At 45.6% G+C, this 22,639-nt stretch overlaps 1 protein-coding gene across 3 annotated transcripts in view; it reads right to left on the bottom strand.

Annotated features, from left to right (window-relative positions):
• Nrp2 (neuropilin 2) overlaps positions 1 to 22,639 on the bottom strand; it is a 122,087-nt gene that overhangs the window by 52,515 nt on the left and 46,933 nt on the right. For all 3 annotated transcript variants that reach the window (XM_090354672.1, XM_090354673.1, XM_090354674.1), the window contains exons 7-10: positions 20,882 to 21,037; positions 6,619 to 6,763; positions 5,939 to 6,288; positions 3,947 to 4,091 (exon numbers count right to left, since the gene is read on the bottom strand). In XM_090354672.1, the coding sequence (XP_090210798.1) occupies positions 3,947 to 4,091; positions 5,939 to 6,288; positions 6,619 to 6,763; positions 20,882 to 21,037 (796 nt within the window). The remainder of the gene's footprint in view (positions 1 to 3,946; positions 4,092 to 5,938; positions 6,289 to 6,618; positions 6,764 to 20,881; positions 21,038 to 22,639) is intronic.

Genomic DNA, 22,639 nt, shown 5'->3' with positions numbered 1-22,639 from the left:
CTACGAGGAAGGCAAGGGCACGGACTCATGCTCTACACTCCACAATAAAGGCCCCCACGGTAGCATAAAAGCACTAGAGATAAGAATGGGGTGAGCAGTGCTGACCCCTGGACATGGCTGAACCACATCCAGCTATTTATTCTGCTTAAGACAAGAGTGAGGTGTACACACACACACACACACACACACACACACACACACACACACCATGGACACACATGAATAAGGCTACCAAAACTAGTTTGAAAAATCTTCATGTTGAGTGAGGGAAGTGAGACCTATCATGTGTAAAATGTACCTGCCTGTCCTCCTTTCACGCCTAGGCAAACTTCCCTGCTCACTCCTGTTTCGTGCAGTCATAGCCTCTATCATTACCCCCTGACATCTCTTTACTCCCAACAGAATTTTTTGGATACTAAGCTACAAAACATTCTGACCTCAGGGGATACCTACCGTAGAATCATCATAAGCTCTATCTTCCCCCACCCCCAAAGCATCAGTGAAATCTAGCAGTGTGGGAAGCAAGACCCCAGACCTTTGTGAGCGTGTTTGTTCCACACTCACAAAGGAAGGGGAATATGGATTTAAAGGGACCGAGACCTGGTAAAAGTCATTTCAGGTCATGATGTGGCAAGTTCAAGTGTTTTCTGGATCCAGACAGTGGCTGACAGTGAGGGAAGCAGAGGAGGGGGTAGGAGAGAGGAAGGGCTGGAAAGGGAACAAGGCATGGTGGACAAGGAGGCCTCAGGGATCTTTCATGCCTGGTTGAAGGGAGGGACCAAGACTGGCTCCACAGACTGACGCCTGGCTCAGTCTGGCTAGCTCTTCTAAAAGGCAACCCTCTCACCTAAGCAGCCAACTATCCCTACATACATCTCTAGACACACAAATGTTGGCAGCTTATCCCAGATGTAATAATAAGGAATGAGCCATAAAACCTGGTGGGGCCAAACCTGGCTGCAGGCAGTCAGTGTTGATGAGGGTGGGGTGGGGGGACTCTCTAGGTGATTCACTCCTCCATTCCTTTGCTTATTCGTTTGCTCATGCCAGTTATTCATTCAGTAACCATTGGAAGCATGAATGGGGCTGTGAGTCAAGCGCTGGGTGGGGTGGGAAGGGTTCTGGAAACTGGTGCTCTATTGGTGCTGTGGGGTGAGGTCTGCACCCCAGAGATGCTCTCCAACAAGGAGCCCTGAAAAAGTCAATACATGGTTTCTCCCATTTCTATACATGCTCCTCTCCTCGCTGCTATTGTATGTGATTAGGCGCCTTTGTCAGACAGCCTTCAGGATACCATTTAATAAAGCCAGGAGCTGAAGGAAATTGTTAAATACGCTGAATGGCTTTTTCACGGTTGACTTCCTACCTTTCTGCTATTAAATACTACACACATAACCTTTCATAGTTCCCTTTACCATGTCTGCCTCTCTCTCAACGTAAATAGCAAATAACCTCAAAGCGTCCTAGTTTGTAAGTTCAAATTTGTCACTGTGTCATAAGTATCTCCAACTCAATTGTAAAGCAAACTACAGGCAGCAAAGCAAGAAGTAATCATTTGAAACACAAACAAACAAACTTGCAAGGGAAGTGGCCCTGTCAAATTATTTAGCTGCAGCAGCTTGACTCAGCTCTTTCATTTTTCTGCCATCTTTTTTTTTTTTTGAAGGAAGAATGAAAAAGTGAACATAGAGTGAGTGGATGGAAATCCAAAAGGGAAATTTTAAAAAGTTACAGTTTCTGAAAGATTTGGGGCAGGTCAGCTGGTTGGTTGGTGAAGATAAAGTTAAATCCAGAGACCCTGGGAGCTGGTGAGGTGACAGAGGGCAGCGTGTGTAACTGAAAGTGAAAACAGCCTCTCTGTCCACTGTTTGTACTGGGCACTCCAAGGTAACTGCCCATCAAACAGCAGCCTTCCCGCAAAATTAAAACCAGATGTCAGACTTCAAAGGGAAGGAGGCTGGGCAGAGGGTAGCACGCCTCCACTCTGATCTTCTAAGGGCCATGAGGGCTTTGAAACGGGAAACCTGTTGCTAACCATCTAACCATGGGCAGTACAATTTGGGACAGGACAGGGTTGGAGTGGAGGGCGGGGCGGGGGCGGGGGAGAAGGGAGAGTAGATGTCATTAGCAACTGCCCAGCTGGTCATAAAGCAGGGCCAGGATGGGAGCTGCATAGCCCAGGGGGACAGAGGACTGCAGAGGTATGAGTTGGTAGTTTAGTGACTGCAGATAAAAGTGGCCCCTTTCCCTCTCTGGGGCTCAATGTCTCTGTCTATGAAGGAAGAGTTGATTTCACTCTGTGATTTGTTTTTGTTTTCCAACTTCACATCACACTCATCAATAGGTTGTGAAATGAATTTGATGGGCCAGGAGTAGCATTAAAAATAATCTGAGCTGTAGTATTTCAGAGGGTGCTTCCACCGTCAGGGGCACTGTTTAGGCACCTTTTCTTTCCGTCACAGGTTTGCTTGGTGCCAGGCAGGAATCTTAAGCATTTCACATTCATCATCCTAGGTGCAATGTGACTATCACCCCAATTTTCCAGTTCAGAGACACAGTCACTTGCCCAAGGTTATCTGGACAGTGATGGCTGCTGCAGCATGTGAATTTAGCAATCTGTCTCTGGAAGCCAAGCCATTGACCACATACTGTATCCCACGTGAACACTTGTACAGGGGCGTTTCTCAGTGAACAGGGTCGTGATAGAAATTTATTTTTATCTGGAGATAGTGGTCAAAGACATTTGGAAGCCACTGGCCTGGAAACTTCTGAGTTCCCTGCAATATGAATCTAAGTCTTAGGAGGTTGGAGATGAAGCCAGCCTGTGTGGAAACAGGCATCTCAGCACCTGCAAGATTGCAGGTGATGCATTTAGCAGGCAGCAGGGAACTTGGCATTGCCCTTACGCAAGGGGGAAAGAGTCTTCCTGCTAGGATGTGTTCATTAGGGTGGTCTTCAATTCAAAGGTGAGAGAGACTAACTTGGGCCCAGTTCCCAGCATACATGCTTCAATAGGGCTCCTCCATGCACTCACAGCCACACACAGGCAACACTTTTCTCCCTGGGAGCCAAAAGCACTTCTCCGACATGCCCTTATTAATCCTTCATGCCATCCTGCTGGGTGAGCTGGTGACAGGTACAGTGCAGACAGGAAAATGGGAATACCTGGGGCCCTGGTGGGGAGGGGCAGGGCAGCTCTGCCTATTGGCTGCTCCTGCTGGCACTGGGTTGGGCTCTGAGCCCAGGGTGGTTCCTTGAAGCTCATTTTGGCGGCCAGTGACAGCTCTGAAGAGAGAGCAGGGATGGTGTGTGGAGAAGAGGGTGAGGTCTGACTCAGAAGGGCAGGGCCCTCCTTCAGAAAACAACAGGAGAGGGGTGGGGGAGAAGCTCTAGGTCTCACCCCAACAGGGAGAATTAGGAGTGCAACTCCAGGCCAGTGCCACCTGGTGGGGGCAGGAATGAGCAAGACTAGCACTACACTGGGAAGCAATCCAGCTCCCATTGGCTCCCCTACAACAGGGTCCCTCCCGCACAAATAAATGCCTTTTACAGATGTAGCTTCCAAATGAAAATGCAGTCTCTGGGCCACAACATCTGGAGGCCAGATTCAGACATAAATCGATTACTTTATTATCATGAGGGTTTTTCCCCCCTTCCCTAAATCAATAGTCACAGCCCTCTGGCCTGAAGAGTGGAAGTCTAATTGAATTGAGGTGGGTAGTATGTTGGTTATGATTTGTGTTTGAGGGAGCTGGGTTGGAGAACCAAAACAATCCTTTTAACAGGACAAAGCATGTCCTTTTGAGAAACTGTGCTGAGTTCAGAAGGGATCTAGGAACATGGAAAAAGCTGGAGGACAGGTCTTTATCTGCACTGGCTGGCCTCCCAGGACGTCCTGGGTTCTCTAGATCAGGCCAGTGAGATCTGGAGAGGAAAACAGCCTTACCTGTCCAGTCACAGCCCAGCACCTCCAGCCGCATCCCAATGCCTGCAGGCGACCACCTCTCTGGATACACCCGCACATACTGCGCAGGGACAGGGTCGAACCTTCGGATGTCAGGGGTGTCATAGTGCATGTTCCCTTCAAATAGCTGTAGGGAGAGAGAGATGCTCAGCCCCTCTCTTAGGGGACCCCTTGACTCCTTCACCTGTAACCCAGAGGTAGCTTCTTGGCTAATTTGGAACTTTGTTTTCAGACTAAGATCTTTACTCATTTGGAAGGTCACTAGGGGACCCAGAAATAGGGAAATTAGAATACAAAAAAAGTGACAGTTTTCAAGTTATATAGTTTATCTTGGACTAGATATTGAAGGCTAAGAAAAATTGGGCTCTAAATATATTTTAAGCTGGAGCTTAAACATCTAACGTGGTTAGAGAGAAGGAAAGGCAAGGTTGGCTGTCTTGACCCTTCTGAATTCCTTGGTTTATTGAAAAACAAAACAAAACAAAACAAAAACTTCTTTTCCGAATGTTTGAAAAGTTTAGCCTTCAAATGTCCCTGGATGGGTTGGGAATATGGCTCAACTGGTAGAGTGCTTGCCTAGCATGAGTTGGGCCCTGGGGTTGGTCCCCAGTACTACTATCTCACCCCAAAGTATACATTGATGGACTGTTCCTAGTTTATCAAAAGCCTGAGAGGAAAATGGCCACTCCCTTGTTTAGGCTCAGGACACTGTCCTCTGGTCATGGTCACAAATTGGTTCCTGAGAAACTTTACTAAACCTTTGTTAACCCAAAACAATCATTTCAAAAGAAATATCACCTAGATCCCCAATGCATAGAACTGGTGGCAGTCGGCTGCCCTTAGGGACATCAAGTGGAGACCCAGCCCGGAGCCACTCATCTAGAGAAAGGGCCAGTATTTCGGTGGCTAGAGGCTGTGGCAGCTTAGCTTCCACAATGCTGTGGGGGCAGCCATTCAGTGAGAGGCACTGGGTTCATAGCTCCAAAGGAGAGAAGTGCTGTCTTGGAATGGCAGGCTCTACTCTGACCTCGAGAGCCAGGATGGGTTCTTCTGGGGAAAGCTTGGGCTCTAAATTCTGCTGTGTTTATTGAGCATTCTGGTTATCAAGTCCTGAGTCTTTTGAAGTGTAAGAAGTTAGTTCTTAAGTGTTTAATCAGCTCTGCCAAATCTCCAGCTCAGGCCTGGTCTCTGCATTCAGACTGGAAACGCTTGCTTAGCATGGGTAGCTGATACAGGGAGGCAGTAACTCTTGCCTTTACAGACACCCTGCTCTTCTAAGGACAACAGAAGGTCATTTAGAAATAAGGACTGGAGAGTCCCACCCTCCTACACAGGATGAATGTGAAGGAAGCAGGGGCTTGATGTCCTCTCCCTTTCTCAGGGCTCCTTGAGTCCTGCAATGGAGGCCGCCAGTCGTCACTATTCTGTCAGGATCTGAGCTGTACCAGTTTGAACTTCTGGCCCAGAATAAGTTTTGTTTGTTTCTTCCCAACTTCAGCAGGAGAAGTGGGAATGATCTGAGCAGTCACCACTCCAAGAACACAAAGAAGCACAGCAATGAAAAGGAAAAGTTATTTTTGGAAGTGAACCTCCAGGATAACCACATCCTCTCACCATGTCTGGCCAATTTCAAGGAAACTTTATCTGAAAGAGGTGTGAAGGGTGTGTTCAACATTCTTATCAACAAGTCGTGCTGAGTTGTGATTATTTATCTTTTTGTAATCAGACTTAAGGTTTCTGAATCCTGGCTTAGCCAACAGTAAGCGCAACCCTCAAGAGCCTGGATTTATAATCTCTAAAATGAGAGTAGCAAAGCATCAGCTTTTCAGAGTGGCGTTGGCAAAACTGGTGCTTGATCAAACTGGGGTTTGAGGATGGCTGTTGGATGGGAAATCTGGACTCTCAATCCTGTGCGCCCCACTTAGCATCCCTGTCTGGTACAAAATTATATAGAGTCCTCCAAAAACTACCTACCTTTGGCTGCTGGGTCCTGGAGTCTTGGATGTATTCCCAGTCCTTGCCGTTTAGGCTGTAGGAGACTTTGAACTTGCGCACAAATGCCCTGGCTTCCACTGCAGTGATGCTGTCTCCCCCACGAGCTCCCTGGATGATGACGCCTTTTACTGTCTTGGGGGCTCCCAGGTCTACTTGAAGCCATTCCTCACCGGGCTGTGCCTGAGGAATCCGAGGGAACCAGCCGGAGCGGCTGCTGATCAGGCGGGCAGCACTAGGGCTCCAGAGGTACTCACGGGTAGAGGAGGCAGAGATCTGGGAGTCGGCAATGAGGCCTGAAAGCATCCCCAGCATGTTGGAACAGGGGGCGTCTGCAGAGAAGGAAGAAGAATTCAAGGAGTCAAGGTTGACTTCCACTAACTGGAGACTCCATTAACAGGGAGCCAGCCATCAAATGTTTTAGATCAGCACTGAGCTTTGGCCCCTCTGAGATCATGTACACAGGTGGAAGAGAGCCCGAACTAGGAGCCAGACTGCCTGGGCTTCATAGTCATTCTGTCATCTATTAGCTGGATGAACTAGGTATTTAATTGTCCTATGGATGAGTTTGCCCAGGTCTAAAAGGGAACTAAGGGACCTTTAGGGAAGGTCGCATCATGTAGGCATGTAGTTTCTAAAAAGGGAGAGGAACTTCACTTTACCTGTGACCCGGCAGCCAAAGAGCTCCAGCCGGAGGGCGATGCCTGAGTGCCAGGTCTGTGGGCGAATCCTGATGAACCTCGTCAGCAGTGGTATGTGGAGTTTGTTCACAACTACTTCTGTGGCATCGTTGTTGGCTTGAAATACCTGCACCATAAAATTCAAAACCACGTTACTGAAACCCCTGCTTGTAGTGTTAGTGCTTGTTGAAGTGATGGGAAAGTTCTCTTGAGGTTTATCTTCTTTAAGGTTAAAAATAATCAGTGCATTTGTTGTTTAGGGCTTTCTTTTAGAAACACGGTGGACAAAATTAATTTCTTACACTGTTCCAACTTGAAAACAATAAATGGTCTTTACAGCAACGTTTAGAGGAAAAGGACATTTTGCCTCTGGCCTGAGAGGAAGGAGCCATGAAAAGAAAAACAATTTCAGAAGCCAAGAAAGAAGTAGAATAACCATTAAAAAGGAAGTGGGCATGCCATTTGGTGCGGGGGGGAGGGGAATGGGAGTTAGAAGGCTTATATTCTAGCTTGAACTTGGCACTCTCTCCCACTTCATATTCTCTGTATATTAGAATATTTACACAGAATTTTATACTTATAAAGTGTTCTACCATTGTTTTGTTAGTTACTGAAAATGCCTTCCCATTCCATGAGCACAAGTGATCAGAGAAGGTGTGTCGTCTTTCTGCAATGGACCCATTGTCAGTCAACTCTTTTGTGGTGTACTCTGGTCGTTGTTGTAAGGTCAGGGTTATAGACAGTTCCTTAGAGTCCTGCTCTGGCTTCCTCTCACAATGGTCCCCACCCTGTAATGAAATCCATCCCTATTCCCAGCTGACCAATACATCCCTTATGGGAGGAAAGGCTTTTTGGAATAGCTTCTGATCAACACAGTAGGCACATGCTTTGCTATACCAGATGGCCCAAATCAATAACTGCCATATGGACCTTATGGTGTGTGTGTGTGTGTGTGTGTGTGTGTGTGTGTGTGTGTGTGTGTGTGTGTGTGTGAAATCTTTATTAACAAAAGTAATTGCACTAAGTATATGTGAGTTTCTCTTGGTTCTCCTGGATGACAAGTCATGGCCATCTCTATAACAGTCAAAGCACCCTGAAAATGTACTCAAGGCCAACTCTTGGTATGTCAAGTGTTTGAAGCACTAACAAGGCTAGGAAAAGAGAAAGAGAAAGGTGAACACCTTTAAGCTAGATACTGTCTAAGTATCTAACTATGTACACAACATTCTAAGAGGTATTATTTCCATTTTGTTGATGAGGCTCAAAAGGGCTTGTTTTGACCCATAGGCTTTTTTTGTTGTTGTTGTTATGGGACTTGAAGTCTGGGCTTGGGTGCTGTCCCTAAGCTCTTCAGCTCAGGCTACTGCCATACCCCTTGAGCCACAGCCCAACTTCCGGTTTTCTAATGGTTAATTGGTGATAAGAGTCTTATGGACTTTAGTACCCAGGCTGACTTTGAACCACGATCCTCAGATCTCAGCCTCCTGAGTAGCTAGGATTACAGGTATGAGCCACTGCGGCCAGCAATCCATAGGCTTTCTACTTGTGAGTTGCTAGGCTGACTCATCTTTTGATTGATTTGCAGTATTTGTCCAGAACACGGGGCCTCACAGGTTCTTCCATCCTGGGCTCTATTCATTGGCTAAATGGAAGCAAAGTCTCTATCCAGTGATGTAATCCCAGTGTGTGTTTGTAAGCCCACCACAGAATGGCTTTGGGTAAGAGGAGACAGCAGCACAGTTGAGCAGTTAACTGTCTTTTCTTCTCCATGAACTTCTAACTCCACCATTCAGCAACCTTGAATTTTCTATAGTTCCCATTTGCTAAGCTTGTGGGTTGGTGAGTACAGGGTAAGAGATATACTTTTGCAGCTAAGTGGAGGAAAGTGACTTGCTCAAGACAAAGAAGGAAACAGGAGTGTATCAGTTCAGTGTTATTTAAGGCAATGTTCCTGGTGCTAAGCCCAGCTAAGTTGAGGGACTCCCACTCAATCCATCCAACTCCTTCCTTGCTTTAGAGAAAGCAAGAGAGGAAGGAGAAAGCCAAGAAAATGGATGGACGGAGAGCTGGTGCCAAACACCCAGGAGAAGGCCTGTGCAGAGAGATCTGAGCTTCTCTCAGAGGGATGACCAGAAGAAGAGGGAACAGAGCCCAGGAAAAGCCTGATGTCACCATTCCTATTTCTTGCTTCCTTCATGCTGATAAAGGGCTCCACAGAGGAAAGGGCTGGGGGAACAGAATCCAAGGAAAAGAGATGAATCAGTTCTCCTAGAATTCAGCAGGAGACAGAGGCTTTTTGTTTGTTTTGTTTTGTTTTGGCAAGAAAGAAGCAAATGAAGTACTCTGGCTGATTTCAGAAGGGGACTGTGAGCTCCGGGGCCACCTCTGGACACTCGCAGGGTGGTGATGGTGACTGCATGTGTGGCCACCATCAAGAGATGCTGAGGAGTTTGTGTCATGAAAAAAAACCTTTGTCTGTCATATGAATACATAATTGGAGAACTGAGTGGATTTGAACTTACACACAGCTGCTAATTTACAGCAACACACCCTGCTGGCACCATTTAGAAACACAGCATGTCTTATGTGTTTTTAATATCCAATTTTATTTTATCTGACCCTCTCATTTCTCAGCCTTGGCAGATAAGCCCAAGAAATCTTTTCTTTGTTCTCTCCTAGCTGGACTGTCTTTGGGAGAGCAGTCTGGCTATGAGTGTGACTGCATTCACTCGAGTGTACCTACCAGGGGGAGGAGACTAGTGTTTCTGGCTTTGATGAAGGCCCTCCATCTCTGCTGACAGTGGCATCATCAGAAAGAGAGACAAGTACAGGCTGACCTTCCCTAGGCTATCTGTGTGCAGCTCAGATGGACCTTTATTCTGCCGTTCTATGTGGTTTAGCCTTCTCCACCCCAGAAATCAAATGAAGCTTCTTGGCCTCCTATTATTCATCATCCTACCAAGTCTAGTTCCTTACTGGGTTTTTGTTGTTTGCTCTTGACCTTGTGTTCAGACCCGCCCTCTGTGCTCTAGACCTTTCACTGAAGGAGCACCACATGCTTCAAATTCCCACGTACATCTCACTCTGCATAAAGCAGAAGGAAAAAAGAAAACAAAATTCACAACTTCATCACAAGCTAGGAGACACATGCCTGCAGTCCCAACCCTTGGAAGGCTGAGATCTGAGGATCATGATTCAGAGCCAACATGAATGGACAAATCCTTAAGACTCTTATCTCCAATTAGCCAGCAAAAGTCAAGTTGGAATGGAAAAAGCTGAGTGAGAGAAAAAGCCTAAGTCCCTCAGATCAAACCCCAGTACCAGCAGGAAACCAAACCAAACCAAACCAAAAAAGGCCAGGTGCTAGGCTGTATTGCTAAATGGCTCATAAGGGAGGCTCCCTAAAACCCTAATTCCCTCATCTGCTAAATGCGGAGATTCCCTGAGTTGATTTTCAGGTCCTCTTTGGCCCTAAGATTCTAAGCTTCTCTCTGTGAGTATTTTGTAGTTTGAAGTCCTTCAAGAGTGTCCACTTTGTAACAGGGCATTTTAGTTGCCTATTGTCCTTTATAGCTTAAGTGCTTTTATGGACACATGATGTGAATTTTTTAATATACTTTCAATAGCACCCAGAACTCATGGTAAGTGCTCCATTCATGGGGAGAATATACCTTGTTGATGTGTTGGTTCAATAACAGTTCAAATTATTAATAACCAAGAGTAATGAATAACAACATCTCAGTCCTTACATGTTCTCTCACCCAAAGTGCAATTTATGAAAATACATTTTTAATGAAATATTAAGTAGTTTCTATTTCTCCTGACCCAATGGATTTACAAGGTCTCTATTTTTCTCTCTGTACCTCCCCTATTTATAGCTGGTAAATGCTATCATATATTATACATCTTTATGATTTTTTCAATGCTTCTGTGGTTTTAGAATCACCCTTCATATGTTTTCTGATCAAATTCTCTAAGATGGATTCTTGGCTTCCAGTCTAGCCATTGCTAGATAAGGGGCTGTGTACATGGAAAATGATGCCAGGAAATTGGTTTTATTCCCTATTCTCTGCCGACTCACTGAATCACTACAGGTAAATCAATAAGCCTTAGATACCCTCGTTTCTTCTTGCTGGCTCACTGCAATGTTTGTATAATACTCAGGCCAAATTTTGGAATGAAAGGAGCTAAGTCACACAATAACAAATGGGTCTTTGGATAATCAGGAAAGTTCAAATTCAGAAAGTCATTGATTCCCAAGTCTCACCTGGAGACCCCAGATTTTCAAGTTATATTTTTTCAGTGAGGTGTTCATAATGCTGGGAAAAATCAGTGGGTTCTTCACATATATTATGTTAAGAGAAGTATGTATCAAATATAATGACCTAATTTTAACATCTGTTTTAAAAGCTGGATATTGTAGAAGGTACATATTTTATCCATTTTAAGAGAAGAATATTAATATGGTTGAGGAGTATATTTTCTTGGAATAGTGTTGATTATATTCTAAAGATTAAATATTTGCATGGGTACATTGTTACATTGAACACAAAGATTTCCTAAGTGCATCTCTGTAAACCAAGTTAAAGAAACAAAACAACTCAGGGAACAAAGTGGTTCAGATCATCTGTTTGGTGTCTCACTAAATTCCGCACATAATCCAACATGTTCCAATTGATTCTTGAGACCTTTGTTTTATTTTCAGTAAGATAGAATCTGAAAACCAGCAGCATTTCATGGATTTTCTGATTTGCACCTCTAGGGGAAGGGGAGGCACTTGCCAAATAAATCGGCTGCCTTTCAAAAACACAGTTTGTCTATTATCTACACCCCTGGAAAGACAGCCAGGAAAAGACAATCCTCCTGTGTTGACCGAGCCCAAGAATCCACAGGCATAGATTATTGGGCTCTAAAATACAATGTTAAAGCAATACTTCTACTAATACTACTACTACTAATAATAAAGCTTTCTTGTGGTGGTTGGGGTTTTAATTTCGGGCTTCATGCTTGCTCCACAAGCATTCTACTTCTTGAGCAACAAGCACTCTACTTCTTGAGCCACACCTTGAGTCCTTTTTGATATAGTTTGTTTTCAGAAGATCTTGCACTTGCCTTTGTTACTATAATTTTCTTACTTACTCCTTCTGAGTAGCTGGGCTTACAGGCATAAACCACCACACCTGGCCTTATTTTATGTTAGTTACATATATATTAAGCTATATCTAGTTGACAACATTGCTGATGGTTTTTCAAGCATTTTCCCTTATTTCTCAGCCATATTTAGTCCTAGTCACTTCTCTTTTAGCTAACCTTCCTTAAATCTTCTTTGAGTGAAAGGCAGTGACCTTGTCCTTGCTAGAAACAGTGTGCACTGTGGCCTGCCTACCTTCTGCCTGGTTGAAATCTATCCCAGGATGGTGGGGTGACTACATATGATCATGCCTGCCTCAAAGGGCCAATGGGAAGATTCTGGCAGAGTCTCTGAGCTCCTTGGGGTAGATACACAGTGCAAGATCAGGCATTCCCTGGTCCTTTAACCTTCCTAATGGGGTGGCCTCTCTGACAGACGGATGCAGTGTCTCCTCATGTGCACTGCTGCCTCTGATCCGAATAAAGCTCTGCATTCCACCTGCACACGCCTGCATTTCCTATGGTGTGACTTACTTTTCACTTCTATCATGCTGTAAATATCTGAACTCTCCTGGCTCCAGGGACCACAAAGAAAGCAGGAAAAAATTTTCAAAGACAACATCGTACTGGACCCTGAGGTAGAAATTGTGCATGAGATATTCTTCTCTTTTTTCCCCCCCTCCTTAAAATAAATATCTCTCCATTAATAAATGTTTCATTGCATCCGAAGTTCTCCTTTGCAATCTGCTTGGTCACAAATACTCAAGGAGGGAGAGAACAAAGCACGCAGCAGAGAAGGAGGTGGGAGCAGGAGGAGGGGCAAGAAAACTGGGAAAGTGCCTTTGTGGTTAGAAAACGAGGCTGAGCTACAACTGCACCAACTCATCCTGGATCTAAGCCTGTCTTCTCTCTGCCACCTCTTCCCTCGCATGTTCTCTGAAACCAGTCACCAGGTCTACACATAAAAATAAATTGTTAATCAATGAATGCCATCCTGTTTAATTAATTTGTCGTACTGAACAGGCAAGGTTGGGGGGGGAGCATTGCTCTGGGGGAATGATGTGAAGGTAATGGCCTTTTTTCCCCCTCCCTGTTTATAAATCATGGTCTTGACATTTCTTAAAACTCTTCCTAAAAGACTATTTGAAAAAAAAATTAAGCAGCCTTCATTCTAGTGGATGTTGGAACTTGGCCAGATGCAGAGTCAGAGTCAGAAATGTGTGTGTGTGTGTGTGTGTGTGTGTGTGTGTAGGGAGAGAAAGAGGGAGGGAGGGAGGGAGGGAAAGGGAGAGAGAGAGAGAGAGAGAGAGAGAGAGAGAGAGAGAGAGAGAGAGAGAGAGAGAGAGAGAGAGGGAGAGAGAATCTGAGAGAGGGAGAGAGGGTGGGGAATGGGGCTAGCAAAGAAGCTCCCCAACTGCCAAATGTTCATTTATGACTCTGATGACCTCTGCTCTCCTCCTTTACTTTTGGGCTGTTTTTGTCATCAGGCAGTTTTCCTGTCACAGAAGAGGAGACAGAGGAGCAGGCCAGTTTGTTCTGGGGGTAGAGGTGGGTGGGAAGTGCGCATCTCCATCTGTGTGGGCCTTGTGGGGCCCTGAGATTTAATGCAGGATTATGTTACCCCATGGAGACACTGAGCCCTGGAACACAGCCTACTAACAGGATTAGGGTTTCAGGATTTGAGACAGGAAGCACAGGAGAGGACAGAGAAAAGAGAGGACAGGAAGAGGTGGGGAGGAGGAGAGGAGAGGACATAGAAAAAAGAGGATGGGAAGAGATAGGGAAGAAAAAAAGAGGAGGAAGTGGAGAGGAAAGGAGAAAAAAGAAGAGGGGAAGAGAGGAGAGGAGAGAGAAGGAGAAGGAAAAGGAGATGGAAGGAAGGGATGGGGGGGCAGGGAAAGGGGAAGAGAAGGAGAGGGAAGAAGGGAGAGGGAGAGGAGAGGAGGGAGGAATAGTGGGGAGAGGAGAGGAGAAGGGAGGGGAAGAGAGGAGTCCAGAGATTCAGGGCTGGAGAAGAGATGGACAATGGGGGGCGGGGTGCAGAAGGGGCAGGGAGACAAGGCACCAGATCAATGTGTGAGCTGGATGGGAATGATATACCATCCAAGAAAGATGGGGGGGGGGAATGCAGCTGGTTGAATGGTTCTTCTTGTACCTGTAATCTTTTCCCTCTCTCTCTCTCTCTGTCTCTCTGTCTCTCTCTCTCTCTTTCTCTCTCTCTGTCTCTCTCTGTGTCTCTCTCTGTCTCTTTGTCTCTGTCTGTCTCTGTCTCTGTCTCTGTCTCTCTTTTTTTCAGCACTGGAGTTTGGCCTCAAGACTTGGGCACTTGCCAGTCGGGTGCCATTCCTCCAGTTCTTTTTGTTGTTGTTGTGGGGGGTAGGTAGTTGGGGTTTTTTTTTGTTGTTTTTTTTTTTGAGATAGAATCTCACTTCCTGCTCAGGCGTGCTCTTGGATTGAGATCCTCCTATCTTTTATTTCCCACCATAGCTGGGATGCCACCATGTCCAGCTTCTTCCATTGAGAAAGATTTGTCTCCAAGACTTTTCTAGCTCACTTGGAACCATGATCTTTTTGTTCTTTTGGTCAGTCATGGGGCTTGAACTTTGGGTCTGGACACTGTCCCTAAATTTGTCAGTTCAAGCCTAGTGCTCAATCACGTTGAGCCAGAGCACCACTTCTGGTTTTCTAACGGTTAATTGGAGATAAGAGTCTCACAGACTTTAGTGCCCAGGCTGGTTTTGAACTGTGATGATCACATCTCAGCCTCCTGAGTAGCTAGGATTGCAGACATGAGCCACTGGTGCCCAGCTAACTATGATCTTCTTGAACTCTGCTTCCCATGCAGCTATGGTGACAGACATGCACCACTACTCCAGCAACTGGGTGAGAAGGTGTCTCACAAACTACTTTGCCCTAGCTAGCCTTGAATAATGATTCTCCTTCTCCTTGTTTGAGCCTTTCAAGTTAGCTACAATGGTAAACATGAACCACTGGCATTCAGCAGGTCTTACACTTTGGTTCAGGCCTTGATCTTCCTACCTCTGCCTTCACAGAGGCTGGGATTACAGATGTGCACCATGCGATGCCTGAAGGGATTCTTGTTGCTGTTTTTAAGGAGGTGCTTCTAACTCCCAAGTGGATAAAACAGAGCCACAGGAAACAGGGCATGGGGTTCTGGAGTTTTCCCTCCCCCCACATGCCTCTCTGGTAGAATTTCTACAACCGCACAGCAGAAAAGAGGCAGACGATGACAATGCATCAGGCAAGGCCTTTGTTCTGGTGCTTGTTTAGGTTCACTGTGGTTGGCCAATGAAGTTGTGGTACCCTCCATTCCTTTCTTTGGTGCTTTTTCCATGTGTGCACAACCATAGCTGGAAGCACAAGGAATTCAGCATCAAAGACATCAGCGTCAGGGAGTCTGGCCTCATCTCTGGTGGCCACCCATGGGAGGGGTTGGGTGAAGCCAGCCATACAAGCCTGACAGAGCAAAGGTTCAAACACAGGTGTAATGAAATTTTCCCTTGAGCTTCCTAAATGGAGAGGCTAAAGGTCTGAGCTCATCCTGTACAAATGGATATGGAGAAAACTTAATTACTGGGGGCACTGAATTTTTCACCATTGTACTAGAGGAAGGAGCAAATAAATTGAGGGGCTTGGACTTCCAACAGGCACAGTATGCTCTTCAGAGCATACAGGGCCATGGTTAGATGATGCAATTGCATCCGTGGCTCCTGAGGGCTGATGCCTTTTACTGACTTGTGGCTTAAGTCACTGTCTTCATCTTTACATGACAAGCAGAATAACTGCTGCAGAAGGAGTTAAAGACCAGTCAGGGATCTACCAGGAGGTAAAACAAGCAACAAAGTAAAACAAAATCAACCCCAAATTATTAATTGGATGAATAATTGCATCCCTAACAAAAGAATTAGGTTAGGAGGGGTGCATTTATCTGAGGTCACTCAAATGCAGGCCCATTAGATGCAGGGAAAAGTGAATGACTTCTCATAGTCCCTTCCAGGCCTATGATTTTAAGAGGCAGATAAATATCCCATGGGGACCCTGTTACTTTCTAAATTGACAACTTGCTTCTGCTCAAGAACAGCTCTGTGGGGCTAATCCATTGATTGCATCTGTAGAGAGCCTTCCATCTGAGCTCAGCGGGTGCCTTGCTGGCAACAGAAGCAGCAGCACCATTCCATCTGGGTGGGGGGGAAACACTGAAACACCCACCCGGGAAGAGAGATTTCCAAGGTCACACAGTGCTTCACCTCAGAAGATCTGAAGACAAGATGTCACGTGCTCCTAACTCATAGCTAGCTGATTCAGAGGTCTTTTTGTGTATGTGTGTGTGTGGGGGGGGTGCCAGTCCTGGAGCTTGAAGTCAGACCTAGACACCATCCTTGAGCTATATCCACTCAAGGCTAGCAGTCTACCACTTTAGCCACAGTACCACTTCAGGGGTTTTTGGTGGTAAGTTGGAGATGGGAGTCTCTCAGACTTTTCCTGCCTAGGCCGAGTTTGAATCATGGTATCTCAGTCTCCTGAGTAACTACAGTTATAGGCATGAGCTCCTTGTGCCCAGCTAGGGGGTCTGTTTTTTTGTTTTGTGTGTGTGTGTGTGTGTGTGTGTGTGTGTGTGTGTGTTTGCCAGTCCTGGGCTTGAGCTCAGGGCCTGAGCATTGTCCTTGGGCTTTCTCAAGGCTAGAGCTCTACCATATGAGTCTCACCACCACTTCTGGCTTTTTTTCTATGTATATGGTACGGAGGAATCGAACCTCGATCTTCATGCATGCTAGGTAAGCACTTTACCACTAGGCCTAACTTCTGGCCCCGAGGGTCTGTTTTTATGATACTACCCTTTCCCTTACTTTCCAAGTCTGTAATTTAAAAATGATTTGTTTTAATTTTGAAAATAAATATAGACCAAAGCACTTTAGAAGTAGGGTGTTTGCTTTGGAGGGATGTGGCCAAATCAAATAAATAGCAACTTCTTTCAACTCTCCATCCTCAAGATTCTGTGATAAAGCCCAAATCCCCTTCCACAAATTCTAGGCATGCCATCTAAACACTCGCCTTTAGATGTCCATTAGAAGGCAGGTACTCTAGGAAAATGCATGCCTCTTAGCCCTTCCTTAGGTGGTATAATCAGAAAGCTAATTTCCTTCTGGATGTGAGATGAGAAAACGGTCTGGGTAAGATTTGGGAGAACATCAGCTTAGAAAGCAAAGTAGGGTGGCTAGGAGCCTTTCCAGGGGGAACTATAAGACTCCCTGTCCCTGGGGCAGGTAACTTTGTCTCTGGAAGCTGCAATTCCACAATAATCAGAACATGATAAAATTCCAAAGCAACTAGCTGGATGCCTGAGGATTGACTGAGCCCCTTGGAGTCATCTTTATAATGAGCTTAGTGCAGTCCCATCACCTGTTTTTAAGTAATTCTGAAAAGTCGTGGGTTTTCCTTTACTCTTGTGTTCAACTTTCCATTCTTGTTCTGTCCATCAGAGTCTACAGACTCTCTCTTTAAAAAAAAAATAGATGAGAACAGCTCAGAAACACCATGACTAAAAGCAAGGTAACCAGGGGTGTGCTAAGCAGGCATAGCTACCCACATTTACCAAATAAGGAAAACTGAAGACAAGAACTTTCCCTTACGTGGAGAAGGGCAATAGCCTCTATCCCACTGTCTTGGCACCAACCACAGCTCCATTTCTCAGGCAGCCTCAACACACCCGACTCTCAGACCTTGACCAAGACTTCATACCTTTGAGCACTTTCTATTGTTGCCCATGCATATTTCTTGGTAACTGTGCTCATGATTGTGTAACTTACACGAACATATATGTGCCTGTGTCTGGGATGTTAGTCATACAGCTGGTGAAAGCAAAAGCAGTAGTTTCTGCTGTGGTTTCTGCAGAAATATATGTGAAATAATTTGTATAATCTAAGGGAGCTGGATATGGGTTCCATCAAGGAGACCAGCTCTCCGCCTTGTGGTTACACCATAAATATGCATAAGGAGAACCCGCCCTGCATGAAAATCATAGGTTCCATATTGGTAGCATGTGGAACTGGGTAATAATTTGGAGATTTGTGAATGTAGTCTGCATAACCAGGGCTCACTTTGCTAGGAGGTTGCTGAAATCCCTAGCAATGGTGCAGTTAGATTTCTTACAGGCACCCTCACTGGCAGTACCTGTTGGGTAGAAAGAGGGTTCCTTTATCTTCTGTGTGCTTCCTAGCAGAAAAAAGAAAGTCTTCCACCTCTATGCTTACATCTTGTCTCATCCAGTTTGGGCCGAAATTGCAAGGACTGTTTTTGCAAGGACATGTCATAGGCATCTCTCATCAAACTGGAATGCTCATTAATCTTGTTTTTCTCCCATTTTTCCTAAACCCCCTCATCTTTGATATGCTGCATTGGTGTTGACGGTGGCTGGAGAATTGAAATTGAATTTCCAAATTTCTGTTCCAAACATCACAACTTCTTCTTCCCTCCCTGCCTGCTGTGAGGCTGTTTACAATTCCTCACCCTTGGACCCCAGAGCCAAACAGACTGTCACCTCCTTCTCTGCTCTACCCTCTTCCTTAGGTCCTGCTGTCTGAATTTCACTTTTAAACCCACCACCTAGCCTCAGTTACCTTGGCACAGTGCCCAGCAGCCAGAAGCCACAAAGGAAAACACAGTGGGATTACCAGCATGGATGAACCCTCCCCCCCACTGGCCCCAGGTTCCCTCTCCAGCCTGCCTCCCCCTCATGCCATCAAGTCAAACAACATCAGACTTGACAAATCTATTTGGCATGGTTCACTCAACGATTTTAACTCCAGCAGCCATGAATGCGTCCTGAACAGAGCAGAATCTACACACTGAACACAGATATGGGGGAGACCTGCTGAGGAAGGGCAGCGATGAGCACTGTACAGAAGAGGGAGGGAAAGTGCTGGCTGGCTGCTGCATGCACAGTGGGTAAGGCAGCTCCTGGACTAGGACAATGCCTAATTGGCAGGCTTTCATTTCTCTGCCTCTTTTAAGTAGCAGTGGGATGAATTTCTAAGGGGGAAAAAAAAGAGTTTTTTCTCTGCTCCAGCTTTCTGTAGGTGGGTGAAACCAATGCTCTAAAACAAAACAACAACAATAAAAACCCCACATTATCCATTAGCTACTGGGGAAAGAAATTTAGCCAAGGGGAAAAGAAGAGGCAAAAAAAAGAATATATTGAATATGAAAACATTGAGAAAGATGAGATTCTGTAACCAGACAGCTAAATGCAATTCTCAGGAATATCTTCCCTAAAGAATGAATACCAGGGATAAAGAGCCAGGAGGACAGCATTCTATCAAAATGTGCAGTGCTAAGGTATTTCCAAAAGGAGATTTCCTACAAATGGTGTTTTAAATAGCATCCCGGTCCATCTGTGTGCTTTTAAAATCAGCTTATGCTACAGTATCCCCCTGGCCAGCGCCGCTTAGTCATTGAGCCTGGACAGGGAGACAGTCAGGTGAGCCTCCTTCTCCTATAGGACTCACTGATACCCATCTGCTGGCTTTCACCCACTAGCCAAGCTTCCAGTTCCATTGGATTCTTAAAGGAAAGGTGGGTGGAGAGAGTAGAAAGTAAGTGGGGTAATATGAGGACTCAGCCTCGGGATTTCCTGGATCCCAGTGCCAGTTTAACTACCACTTCTGACTCTTGTGGCAACTTTCCCTGAAACAAAGTCCATGGGAAACCACACCTACCTGACCCACACGTCAAGACTGGGGGGGGGGTTGGGGGGGGTTGTCATTGCATTGCTAAGCACTTTTCTTCCTGGATGGGGAAAATGAAGGGGAAAATGTATGAGAGACACCTGGTAACTTCTACAAACCATGGTTTTCATATGAATGATGCCATGTTACTATGGAGATTTAAATCGTGTGTGTGTGTGTGTGTGTGTGTGTGTGTGTGTGTGTGTGTTAATCAAATGCCTTTAAAAATTCACATTTCCTGAGTGGGGCTGCCAATATTATAGGGCAGGAATTTCTGGGTGTAAGTCCGGCTTCTGGTTGTATCTGCTGCACAGAGCAAGCTGACTGAGGAGCTGAGGAGACTCCCTCTTGGGAAAGCTCGTCCATTGTGTATGTCTTTTACTGAGAGTGCAGTAGAACAGACCAGAGGTGGAGGAACTGTAGCACAAAAGCAAAAAAAAAAAAAAAAAAAAAAGATGGCCCAAATTTCCTCACTCCTGATTCCTTCCCCAAGAAAGATGAGCAGCCTCTAGGAGTTCCCAAGACGTCACTTCCCTGACCTGAGAGTCAGTCACAGCCTATAGGATTTCCCCCACTTCCCCCACCTGTGAGTCCATCCCACAGCCCCTGGCTCCACCCAGGCGAGACACTGGCTGCTTGCTATGAACCTTCCCTATGCTGAATGCAGAGTGCGAGCAGCACATCACCAGCCGCAAGACCCACAGTGCCAAGTGCTTAAGGAAGCTAAGTACCTGATACTCATTCCTGTGTTCCACAAAAGCCCCACATCATCCACATGGACCACACATCTGGGAGCCTCAGACACTGAAAGCACCAGCCGAGAGCATTCAATGCCTCGCTGCTAAGCATGATTGCCAGTTCAGATCTAGCCCTGACACACAGAACTTCTCATTATTTATTGTCCTCTTTCTTCTCTGGGACATTGTGATTCCCTCTCAGGATTTGTGCCTTTTCATTTCCAGACCTTGGTAACTCCCGAACTGAAGTTTCATGTGGTTTTGTGATTGTTAACCCAGCATGGGGAAAGGACTCAGGCCATACAGGCTCAGTGGCTCCTGTGTGTGGAGACAAGGAGAGCGAACACATTTTCTCCGACATTTGTAGTCAAAGAACACTCCCTAACCTCTCTCGATTTCTTTCCCTCCCCTGAACAAGATGCAACAGCAACCCAACTGTCAGAGAAATGGTGTTTTCCAATCACTGTAGCATAAGAAAGTTTTTCCAGGACCAAAGGTCCCTTGCCTCTGTTGGTTCTTTCAACCTCATTAAACACATCTTTCTCCCTTGTGTGGGGCTGAGTTGAATGAAGCCCCTCTCATCTCATTCATCCATGATCCTTCAGCTCCTTTGAGGGAAGGCAGTGGGTTTACCTTGTGGTTTTTGCCATGCCGGTACACCATCCAGTCTTCCCCATTAGTGCTGACCTCCAGCTTGTAGGATTTGACATAGTAGCCATTCTGGGTTTCCCGGGAAATGGCACCCTGGGTTGCGACGGCTGTGAGCATGGTTAGGAAGCGTAGGTCCACCTGGAGAAGAGAGGACAAGGAGTAAGGGGGCCACTATTCCCAACACCATCTGGCTTTTTCTACAAAGGACACAGTGGTCACACCCAGTTTACAGTCTGGTAGTGTGATTCATGGCAGGGATTACTAATTAGTATCAGTTTGCAATTCCACTGGGCAATTAAACGTGGCTTACTTGACATCAGAAAGGACACCTTGAAAACAGAACTTGATTTGATCCCCTTGCTTTATGAATAGATAATATTCAGATTATCCTATCAAACACCTAGAAATTACAATCTATCCTTGTTAAACCACGGGTCTGAGAAATCACATGTGGTCCTCAAGAAGTAATGGATGGCTAAATCGACTCCACTCCAATCCAGTCCAATGCGATCCAATTCACTTATAGTGCCCTGGGTGAGCAAGTCACAGCCTGAGGTTGTCTCCACTCCTTATCCTCTCTCGAAGTCCATTGTGTCTTGGGTTGCTCAGGTCATCAAGAGGTCAAAGGGGATGCAAAATCTGCCCAAGCAATTAGGCTGATGCACCAAGTTCTGACCTATTTCTCCGCAAGGAGGACGCACATTCTGAGGTGCCTCCCTTCTCATAATGCCAAAGTCATTTAGAAATTTCTGGATATTGTTTCTTTGATGGAATGGAGCTTCTTAATGGCAATGTCCATGTGACCAAAATTTAGTCTGTGCACGTTGGTAAAAGTCAATTTAGTAAGTACTTATTGGCTATTTAATATGTGCAATGCATCATAAATCATTCACAAGAGAGTGCAGTATTACCTATGTGTATGAAAACCAGGTGGATAGCAATGCTAAAAAGTCAGTGCTTAGGGACCAAACATAAGTCCTATAGTCAATGGACTGCCAATTACAATGAATTTTTCTGGACGTTTTTCAAGATGAAAAGATGTGGAGTGGGATGACAGTGACAAATGGCTATAGGATGTCCTGTTAGAACCTTTACGGGCTCCCTAGAGGTCCTAAGTGGTCTCTGACCCTTTCCTGCTATCTGCTCTGCAGTATCCTTCTTAGAGCAAGGGTTGCTGTGTCACATCACAGCCAGGACAGTTTTGTCACTGGGTCACAAGGCTGTCTGCATGAATCTAAAAGCAGACTTTGGTACAGAATGAGCTGCTTCCTCTCCCCCTGTTTACTTCTTCCCAGGGGACAAGGACTGGACCCGTCTGCAGTGCAGGAGATTACTTCACATGAGCTGCAAGACTTGTTCAGGAAGAAAGCAAACAATAGTCTGAAAAGACTCTGCAGAGCATCTGGGCAACTTGAGTTTCATTCCCCGTAGTGACATTTTCCCATGTGTTCTTCTGATAGCTAAGTGCAAAACCTTCCTGGCAGAGCTCTTTCTAAACAGCAAAGATCAGGAGAAGTTGCCATATTCATCTAGCACCCAACAAACCTGCCCTTAGGAAAATGTTCCCTCTCCACATCTCCGATGCCCCCTCTGTGCCAAGAATGAGGAAGATCTGGAATTATTTATAGAATGTTCCCTGGATACTGATAGAGCAAACAACATCCCAGCCAAACAACTTCTTCCAAACCCATTAATCTCCACAGGGGCAAGAACAAGGACCTACTTACTCATCAATTTATT

Source organism: Megascapheus bottae, chromosome 21, assembly GCF_031878675.1.
Source record: "Megascapheus bottae isolate mThoBot1 chromosome 21, mThoBot2.hap1, whole genome shotgun sequence".
NCBI lineage: Eukaryota > Metazoa > Chordata > Mammalia > Rodentia > Geomyidae > Megascapheus > Megascapheus bottae.
This window is presented reverse-complemented; position numbering and strand designations above follow the sequence as displayed.